The 11,145-nt window shown below is 43.5% G+C and overlaps 1 protein-coding gene across 1 annotated transcript in view; it reads left to right on the top strand.

Annotated features, from left to right (window-relative positions):
* Positions 1–705: 705 nt before the first annotated feature.
* The window catches only part of LOC146831444 (histamine H4 receptor-like), a 67,722-nt gene continuing 57,282 nt past the window's right edge, over positions 706–11,145 (top strand). The window contains exons 1-2 of the mRNA XM_085603914.1: positions 706–955; positions 1,340–1,509. Coding sequence (XP_085460040.1) covers positions 706–955; positions 1,340–1,509 — 420 coding nt within the window. The remainder of the gene's footprint in view (positions 956–1,339; positions 1,510–11,145) is intronic.

Raw genomic sequence — 11,145 nt, 5'->3', positions numbered from 1 at the left:
CACCCATTCTGTCATTGTTCTGATTTGCTTCTCCCCCGCACAGCTGCCTCTCCTACCCCCTACTTCTCACCCCTCCCCTCCCCCATTCTTTATCAGTAACTATATTCTTGCCATAAGCTCGCCTCGACGTACCCCACCCCCCTCATCTTTCCTGAAATGAAGTTACTTGAAAGAGGTCCCATGGTACCTGCGGGGCTGGGGATGTGTAGGTGCTTGCTTCTGGAGTCACAACAAAATGATACTCTTTTTAAATCAGTGTGTTGAATATTTTGGAAGAATGAACGTCCTGTTTATGCATCGAATATTTCCTTAGCTCTGTTACCCTGTAATACTTTATAAGACTGAATAAAGTAACATGAAGCAAACATAAAATATAAGAAACCAGCACAGTGTTTAATCTCTCTCCTTCTGCTGGTGCATTTAAAAAAACAGAAATGGCAAACATCTTGAGGGCCGTCCATTGTACATGTGAGGCAAAACTGTTTGGGAGACTAATATACTGCACCTGCTTAAAGGCTTAGCACTAGGGAAAGAAGACAGGCCCAGAGGTATTTATAAAGCTAAATGCTGTGCATCATACCACACCCAAATTCTTAATAGAAGTAACGAAAAACACCCATAATGGTCCTACAATGCTTGTTTTTATTTCTTGCCTCAAAACAACCTGCAGGCACACACACAGACGTTATTATAACCAACGTGCCAATGACTTCGATAAACACGTCACTGCCATTTGAAGGAGACGTTCTTACCATCAACGATACCCATCTTACCAGTGACGCAGCGAAGACGTCAGACAATGTAAGACTCATCAAGGATGCGGCGATGGCGTTAATGGTCGGTGTCACTGTGACTGGAAATGCGCTGGTGATTCTGAGCTTTGTCGTAGATGCAAACCTTCGAACTCAGAGCAATTACTTCCTTCTGAACCTAGCGATCTGTGACTTCTGCATCGGTAAATTATTTTTTCTATTTATTTGTTGTACTCCTTGTTGACCTAGGTCTGAACAATCATTGCATTCTAGACGGACTGTTAAATCATTTTAGAAGTATACACAGTGGCAGTGGCTGCTACAAAAATGATAGGTACTGCTTGCTTCCGCCAGTTAAAAAAAGTTATACGTAGGTAATTAATTATGATGGACATATAGGGTCAGTTTCAAGTAGCAGCATATGATAAGAACAATTGTAATAGACGCGCGAGTTGTTTAATGATATGTAAAGCAATTAGAAAAAAGTTTATAATGAGTCTTTGTTTTAATTCACATTTAAGTAGACTATTGATCTAAAAAGCAAGTTGCTGCATTTTAATTAATTGCATTTCACTAATATTGTTCAGGTACTTTTTCTATCCCACTCTACATGAAAAACTACATTATGAATGGAAGGTGGATTCTTGGAAAGTATATCTGCAAAGCATGGCTGGCCATAGATTATGTGATATGCCAATGCTCAGTTTATAATATTGTCTTGATCAGCTATGACCGATTTTTGGCTGTTACCAAAGCTGTAAGTATCCATCATTTTTAAACAGTGTGTTCGTCCCTCTACAACAAACTTGCAACTACCACCTTCTTCAACATTGCATTTTTATTGCTCGCATCGTGATGATTTACAATACTATTCTCTCCAGATTACTTATGGTGTTAGAACTCGAGGGGACCTTTTAGATTTTGGAACAAGGGTGCAATACTGCTGGCAGATGACGGATTATCAATTTTACAGTTTAGCCACGATATCAAGCCATCCTCTAGGAAGAGGTAATTTCTGTAGGTGCATTGGACTGCCTGCGTCCTCCATATTCATGGCCTGATTACAAGACTGGTGGCTGGAGGAGCACCAGACTCATGGTGGGGCAGCAGTGGTGGGCTGCCAACCGCCCGATTATGACTCGGGTGGTCAAACCGCCATGGGAACTGCCATGCCCAGGAGGAGGCGCGGCGGTCGAGATGCCGCAACATGCTTGGCGGGACCATCGTGGTCTCGCCAAACACTTTACGAGTTTCTTCTCTGCCTGGGTTTTCATGGCGGTTCCTGCTCCTTGAAAACCCTGGTGGAGAGGAAAAAAAACAGGGCCCCCTTGTCCCTCACGCCCTGTGTATGCACAAAGGTGGGCTCAACTTGTGCCCGCCTTTGTGCATGCACACCAGTTCCTACACGTTCCTGCACGGCATGCAGGGAACTGTTTTTACCATTCACATTGCAGTGCCTATTTTTAAAGGCACCGCTGTGGGAATGCCAAAAACGATCACAAAACTTGAGTTTAACTCATAATCTGGCAGGTGGCCCGCCCACAGCTTTGGTGGTGCAGAAGTGGGGTGGACTTGGCGCCGAACCGTTAAAATCGTAATCTGGCTCTTAGAATGATCTGTCAACACGGCATGAACGAGGACCCTTCAGTCCAGACGGCCATAGTAGGAACACCACAAAAGATGGTAAAATTTCCATCATGATGGCCAAGTGCTATGAAACTCATCTGCACACCACCAAGCAGTGAGCAGCACCTGCTGGAACAACGGCAGACCATTCACAAACACCAATGCATAGCTTTTGTGACAAAGCAAAGTCACACCAAACTCATACTGCTGGCCAATGAATGTTCATTAGGTGTTCACAGATTCTTATTTTGACTTTCCTGGATGCCATTCCTATGTATTTTAAGTTACATGGACCCTCAGTTAGGGTAAAATGCTAGTGACGCTGGACAACACAAACAATCTTTTACATGGGTTTTTAGCTTGCACGCGTGATTGCATCTTTTATGTTGTTTTTACTTTCTAGTTATGTATTTTGTCAATGTCCATATGAAAGTGTCTCAACTACCAATGTCTCAAGTGTTTATTTGAAATTACGATATGTCTACATATCGCTGTGCATTGTCTTACTATGGTGTGTTGCATGAGTATATACTTGTATACACTGAATCAATGACAATTTGGTCTGATGCTGATTATGTATAATAGTATGCTTCCCTTGGTTATTTTGATCTCTATAGGAATCTAGAGTGGGGAACTCAGCTTTAGGGCGAGTAGTAACTTTGCATTTTCAAAGTTTTATGCTGTATGTCCAGACTAACTGAGTTAGGATGCCTAATGAACAACGGTAGGCAATAAATCAGCTTTTCCTGGGGCATGCACCTATTCCTGAAGACAGCCCAGGACCCATATGGGCCTTTTTCAAGCAAGGGATGAAACATGTCAACGTAAATAAGGGTGCAGAGACATAATACCCCGGCATCAGTTTAGATACATAGTGTGAGAAATTGGGTTGTTGGTGAAGGACGTGGCCCTCTAGGGCCACGTGGGTACTTATGACCACCTGCTATGCCTTCCCAAATGAAGAGTCGATCAGACAGTAGAGAATGGAACCTTACGTATTTATCGCATTTTTCTGCAGAGGAGCCCAGTCAGACCATCACCATAAGATGTTGTCGAGGGGACTGACTCCCCAACATTCACTAGTACAAGATAATCTCCTAAGGAGACTTTGGCCACGCCTCTAGTGGGAAAGTACTGGTCTGAGCCGGCCACGAACAAAGGAGGCACAGAGAGATGAGCTAACACCTGCCAGATGTGCATGCTATCAGCAGACCGAGACCACTGTGCCGAGTCTCAGAATCTCCTAACGTGGGAGCAGAGCCACATGTATACAATGGAATGTAGAAGCAAAATAATTGTCTTGTTAGCAAGTCGAGCAGTGGACTTGGGCAGAGCAAGGAAATATAATGAAATACAGTATTCTGCTAAGGCAAGCTATTCTGAATTCTTGGCCTAACATGGGCTCAAAAGAGAGCAGTCTAATAAGGATTGCAAAATACAAAATGAAGTCACCCTGGCTAACTAAAACTTACATGCTGCGAGAATAACTCAGTGGGTTGCATACAAACATGGCAGCAGCTACTAACTTAGCATATAATGCTAACTAAATATAGCACAATGCAAGAATAACACAGCTAGAGGATTTTCAGACTAACAGACCCTCCTTTTAGCATTATATGCTAAGGAGCTTTATTTGACCATCCGGTAGGGTCTTTACAATTCTAAGTGGGAAGGGACAGTACATAATCATCTAGCAATCAAAGCAAGGTAATAACAAGTCAAGCATTTCAATAATCAAACAGGCCTTCATCAATAAGCATAATTGAGTGAACTTCGTGCAACATCATATTGGAGACTTTATTAATGTGACCAGAAAATCTGGGAGTTGGTGTAAGCTTAGTAACACAGTAAGTGCAGCATACCGGGAGACAGTGAATGCACAGGCAACAAGTAAAGATGATACCTGCAATACCTATCAAGACGAGCAGAATCTTCCAACCCCGGGACATTAACAAACCCCAGAGCCATCCTGTGAGAGACCATGAACCATTGTCTTCATGTATTTCTGAGGTAAGTTTCTGCAATTTCTGTATGGCAGAATAGAAAGTCGGAGCGCCATCTGGTATGTATACACAGCAGCTGCTCCCTATGATGCGACAGGCTCCACCACGATCGGCTAAGGTAACATTTAAAAGCATTCTATTTTGAAGAAAGACAAGTCTCATAGCTTGGAGCTCAACTGTAATATTTGTTTGCATGCCTGCAGTAGTATTAATGACTCCTTCAACTACTTTTGCGAGACGACGAATGTTGTGGCTATTGAACATGAGGCCCCAGAACGGTACAATACCCTTCATTATATCAGTGAATTGTTGAGAGGATGTATCAGTTTGATCAATATCATCCGGATCAACAACTCTCTTAACTCGATGCACATAAAGATCCTTATGATACAGCTTGTGATCTTTATGTTAGGTGGAAGGTGCAATGTAAACTGGAGGCAGGAGGAAGGAGAGTTAACACCAGCCTTACCACCCCCTAGGAAGCCAGGTGTAAGCTTGTTCCCCACAGATGAAATATACGTTCGTGGGTGTCAGCAAGGGCGGACTACTGGTAATATTCAACTGATAGGTATAATTACAATGGCTCTGTCCTACTGAAACATTTCCTGTCCCTTGAACACAAAATCAAGCTGTTGCATTTATCAAGCGGACGGGCATGGTTTATCTTAAGTGATATTACGCTCCTGGAAACATTTAAAATATTCAGTGACATTGAATCCCTGTAAGTCTAGTACTTCATTTTGTAACCAAGTGACATTTTCATGAATTGTAAATACATTCATACATGCGTCAGGATAACCTCCTTTCCATCTGTCCCTGGCGTATACCCCTGATGTACCACTATGTAAACTAGAACCGCCTCATAATCAGCTTGTGTTCATCGCATCCGCATAGTAATGCATGTATACCATAGAGAGCAGTTGAAACCAGGCCTCAGAGCTACCTAAATATGATGAGGGCAATGACACTAATAAATCATGTTTATGCACGACTGAAGGGAGTAGCCCACACACCCAACACTTTGTGGCATTAGTGGTGCTGTGTACATTATGGAGCATCTGTATGAATGCATTCTGGGTATAAGTATGTCTATGTCTTTCTTTATGCGGAGAAAATGTAATAAACAAATGCTCAGCTGGAGTTGGGGTTGTCCCTAGCCGAGTATGCACAGGGTGTTGTTCCTCTAAGTACCAGACTACCCCGAACAGTGTTATCGTCACCAAGTTAATAAACACCACTACCACCACAACCTCCCTCAAGGGAAAGTACCCTGAACGATCTTGTCCGGTGTCCAGGGCAGTGCACCTGTGTTCTTCACTCTAATCTAAAACAGGCGCCAGAGGCGCAGCACCTGCACCCTAAACTCAAGTCCTTCCCTAAATCATGTGTTGCCCTTCTGGCACACTGTCTTTCCGTCGGGGCCGCAAATTGTACCTCGTGTGCCTAGGCACTTCCTCATCAACAAACAAAGGTAAAAGCTCACATTCAGTTGGGGATCGAGACTCAGGTGTTTGTGCTCCAGGAGCTGGGGTATCCGGGGTGGCCCTTATCTCAGGGGGAATCGCCTCGAATAAGGCCTCATCATTCTCCTTGTCGGTCCGCGCCCCTCTCAGCAGGGCATCGTAAAAGGGAATAAAGCGGGGGACCAGCTCCCCTTCCTGCTCAGCGATCCCGTCCTTCACCCAGGAATCATATGAAAGCGGGGAGGCACCCTCTTCACATGCAAAGCATGCACCCAGTTTTTCCAGCCCATCCACCTTCACAGCTGTCCGAGTGGCCAGGAGCACCTGGGTGGGGCCTCTCCACCGTGGCTCCAAGCAAGATTTGCGCTGAAACTGGCAAATAAGAACGAAATCCCGAGGCCGGATCCAATGTCCGGGACCCTCAGGCAATGGCTGTAGGGAGGTTGATATCTGTTGGTGAACATGACGCAAATCTTTAGACAAGGCATACAAATAGTCAATCAAAAGAGGAAATTCAATTTCTGAAAAATGCTTGGGTCTTGGGACGCCCCAGACATTAGCAGGGAGCCTGCAGACCACCTCGTAGGGTGACAATCCAGTCCTAGAATGTGTGGTCACCCTGGATACATCAGTGCTAGGGGCAATGCACATGGCACTGCAATCCTGTGCTTTCATGTATTTTTGCCAGTGTCAGTTTGAGAATGCCATTGTATTTCTCAAGAAGGCCGGCTGATTGAGGATGGTTTGCTGCATAACATTTTTGAGTAATTTACAAGCCCTTGCACATCAAATCAATGACCTTGGCATTGAAGTGGCTCCTATTGTCACTCCAGATCACACGTGGCAATCCGTAGCACGGGGAGTATGCCTTTAAAAGTGCTTTTGCTGTTGCTAGAGCTGTATTCTCTTTAGTTGAGTAGGCCTCAACCCACTTACTGAATGTACAAACTACCACTAGTACATACTTCAAGTTATTCACTCATTCCATTTCGATGAAATCTATATGGAGAACCTTGAAAGGGAAGGGAGGTGGTGCAAAATTACCAGCAGGTGCAGGGGTACCTTTTCCAGGATTATGCTTGGGACAAATGATACAGTGTCGACCCAAATATGCTGCAACTTTAGAGATGTTCTCATTCTGCCGTACTGGGTCTAACAACTTACAAATACCTTTAGCACTAATATGCACTGGGCAATGGACCATGGTGACTACAGGAAAAACATATTTGTTCGCCAACAACCACCTTTGCTTGTCCAACAAATCAGTCCAACACCCTTCCTTGTCTAAGCGTTCTATTCTCTTCTCCCACATTGCCAATTCGTCTGCAGTGGCCTCTCTTTGTATTTCCCTCACACTTTCCACAGTGTTCTCCAACATTCCTTTGTCTGGAACCCATCTAGCAGGATCTGCCACAAACATTTTACTCATCTTTGACCTAGCTGTTTCCTTAGCTGTCTGGTCCGCGAATGCATTCCCCCTCCCAACATTGTCCACGACAGCTTTATATGTGCTGCATTTTATTATAGCAAGTTTATCAGGGAGCGTCAGTGCTGATAACAGTCTGAGTATTAGGGGGCCATACTGTATTTTCTGCCTGTATGATGTCAGGAATCCCCTCTCTGCCCAGAGGCGCCCAAAATTTTGTTTAAGGTGAATAATCGTCAATAGATACAGGTAAGTGAACTCTGGTGCTTTTTGGACGGTGTAATTAAATGTCCAGTCCCCAGCAACTTTTCAATTGAAGAAGTTTATTCTGTTAAGTTTTGTAGCGCAGCGAAAATTCGGCAGTCTGCAGTCGGATACTAATCCTAATCCTAATACTAATTTAATTACACCGTCCAAAAAGCACCAAAGTTCACTTACCTGTATCTTTTGACGATTATTCACCTTAAACAAAAGCTACAGAACGACGATCGATTTGACATATATGTATCAATTGTATTCTATAATTCTTGAATCTTTGGAAACACCATTCAGGGGTCAACTGTTAAATATATGATAGTCCTGAAGATGGTCTCATGGACAAATGCATAGAGACTGAAACGTCGACATTCACACTCTCAATTAGAAGAAGTGTTTACAATAGTGACATTGAAGGATTATACAATTGTATTTATTTTCCTCTTGTTACATTGTTTGTATAACTGTGTAGTACCCTTGATACATTTTGAAAGATAAAACCTTTTTCTATATATACCTGTGTTTTGAATATTTATTGTTTTGTGATTGGTTCATTGGTTCTTATGTCCTCACAAGGAACAACAATATTTCTTAGTTAAAATACATTTGAATAATATCTCTTGCGAGTTTATCAATAATTCTTGCAGTTAAAAATATATATCAAATGCAATAGAATAGAGTATTTCAAATAAATCCCTTGAAGGTGCCTTTTACCCGTTTATTACCCACCTAGGCAAGCCGCACATAATCCCCACCTCTGCAATCACCGGCCTCGACCAACATGCCTCGTTCCCTAACTCCAATACCCTACCCCTCCCCAATGCCCTCTCCGGCCCAAAAAGAGCAAGGGTAGAACTTGCGACCAGTGAGATAGAGGATCTACTCCTCTCCTACTCTATCACTCTAGATGTTGACAAGGTCCCTATGGCCCAAATTCAGTCCATTCTAGCCCACCCAAACAGGGTACCTTCTAACAACCACAGAGTCATAAATATTGACAGTCTCAAGCAAGTGACCATCACACAGCCCCCCACATCTCACATACCTATCTGGTTGAAGTGTGCACTTCTTAATTGCAGATCAGCAAAAAAACATGCTACCGAGATATTCGACCTCATACAAAATAATGAGCTTGCTATCATAATCCTCATGGAAACCTGGCTAAATCCCTCTTCCACTCCTAAATTAGACCTCTTGGTACGCCTAGTCATGACATTACCCGTCTTGACAGAACCACGAAACAGGGTGGGGGATTAGCCTGTATATACCGGAATACACTATCTGTCTCTTACATTGAGGCCCCCACCTCAACAGTAGCTGAATATCTGTGCCTCAAAATCTTTAGTAACAACCTCCCAATATGCAAATGGCATACCTTCTACCACCCCCCTGGCAATAGCTTACTTTTCATCGAACAACTAATGGAAATTATCTCCACCAATGATGACACTCACTATCCCAAATCTACCTTGGTGATTTCAACCTTCACTGGTCTAAGCACAATGACCAAGCGGTGATCTGTCTTAACGCTTTCCTAGCAGAGATGGACCTTATTCAATTCTATGACCGACTAACTCACAACAAAGGAGAAATTCTGGACCTCATTACCTCTAAAAGTAATGCCATCACACTGTTAGACATTTCTCCTTGTAACTGGTCCGACCACTACAGCATCTTCTTCCTTATCAATAGGGAGGTGATACCAAAAAAGAGCCAGCCCAAGAAAATTAAACATTGGAAAAGGGACCTCAGGAATATTGACACGGACTGTCTAGCTACCGACTGTAAAAAAGCCCTGTCTCCCCAAGTTGACATGACTGATGTTCATGACCTCACGAACTTCTACAACTCAACTATCTCTGATATCATGGACTCAATAGCCCCTTTACAACTAAAAAACTCAGCATCCAAATTCTCCAAACCATGGTTCAATGACAACCTAAACTCAGATGTTTTCGGCTTAAGAGCAGCTGAACACCTATGGAGATCAAAACCATCTGCCTTTAACCTAAACGCCCCTAGAACGGTCAGAAGCTCCTACAAGAAAAAAATCAAGATGACTAAGGCAGACTACTTCCGATTTCAGCTTAGACAAGCCTCTCCCAATCAGGGATAGCTTCCAAATACATTAACTCATCAGACAAATCCCCTTCCTGCTCTGATTTGGCGATCTTCTTTATCGAGAAAACTAAAGCCATCAGCATTGACCTCGAAGCAAAGAGGGCCTGTCTTACTTCACTTGAGATGACGGTTCAGCCAGTCCTCTCGGTGATGCAAAAGCTGCTCAGTAGCAGCACTAAGAACAGTGCCACTTGGAACTCCTTCCTGCCGCTCATTGAAGATGACATCTACAAAACCCTGCTTAGCATTAACCCCTCCAATCACTTTAGCGACCCTCTGCCACCAGTTATCGTCAAAGAAATCAAGGAGGCCCTCATCCCCCTATGGACTAAAATTGTAACGCTTCTTTAACTCAAGGTAAGATCCCTGAATGTCTAAAAGCAGCCCAGGTTTCACCTATTTTTAAAAAATCCTGATGCGGACAGATCTGATCTCAACAACTTTCATCCCATCTCCAACATCCCTACTCTGGCTAAGCTATTAGAGAAATGCGTCCAATCGCAACAGTGCTGGCACATCAAGACCTTCAATCTCCTCGATCAATATCAATCTGGCTTCAGGAGTGGTCACAGTACTGAATCTGTACTCCTCCACATCATTGATGATATCTTAATCATGCTAGATCATAATGAATCCTGCCTCCTAATCCTTCTTGATCTCTCTTCTGCATTTGACACTGTTAATCACGATAAACTTCTAGCTATTCTGGAACATAGGATGGGCCTCTCAGGCTTCGTACTGCAAAGGTTCTCTTCCTTCCTTCACAATAGATCCCAAAGAGTTAAGTTGAACCATACCTTATCCCATCCGTCTGCAGTTTCCATGGGGATCCCGCAAGGTTCAGCCCTTTCTCCTATACTCTTTAATCTTTTCCTGGAACCACTAGCGAATCTTCTATCTTCCTTGAACATGCTCTTCCCTATGTATGCAGACAACACGCAACTCTACCTGAAAATCAATTCATCTGAAGACCTCTTCTCGCTCAACTCATCCTTGACGATTATCCAAAACTGGCTAACTGAAAACCATCTTCTGCTGAACACCTCTAAAACTGAATTCCTTCTCATCTCCCCCCTAAACACACCCTCAAGATTGACACCTGGATGAAACACCTCACCTTTTCAACTGCTCCCCGGTTATCATAGTCTCAGCAAAATTTCTTGCAATCACCCTGGACTCACACCTGAACATGAAGAAAAATATTAGTACGATGTGTTAGGGTGCGAAACACCAAATAAGGACTCTTAGGAAACTAAAACCATTCCTACCTCAAAAAGACTTCAAGCAGGTGGTACAAGCACTTGTCCTCCCTAGGCTAGACTATGGAAGTGCAACTCTCAGTGGCCTCCCCAAATATGCCTTAGCCCCGCTTAGGGCCTCTCTGAATCCCGCGGCCAGACTGATTACCGACACTAAAAGAAATGAGCACATCTCCCCAACCTTAAGATCTCTAAAGTGGCTACCCTACGAAGCTAGAATACAATTAAAGATTGACGTTC

The sequence above is a fragment of the Triturus cristatus genome, chromosome 5_1 (assembly GCF_964204655.1).
Source record: "Triturus cristatus chromosome 5_1, aTriCri1.1, whole genome shotgun sequence".
In the NCBI taxonomy this organism is placed as follows: Eukaryota; Metazoa; Chordata; class Amphibia; order Caudata; family Salamandridae; genus Triturus; species Triturus cristatus.
The sequence above is the reverse complement of the archived record's forward strand: the minus strand, read 5'-3'. Positions and strand labels throughout refer to the sequence as shown.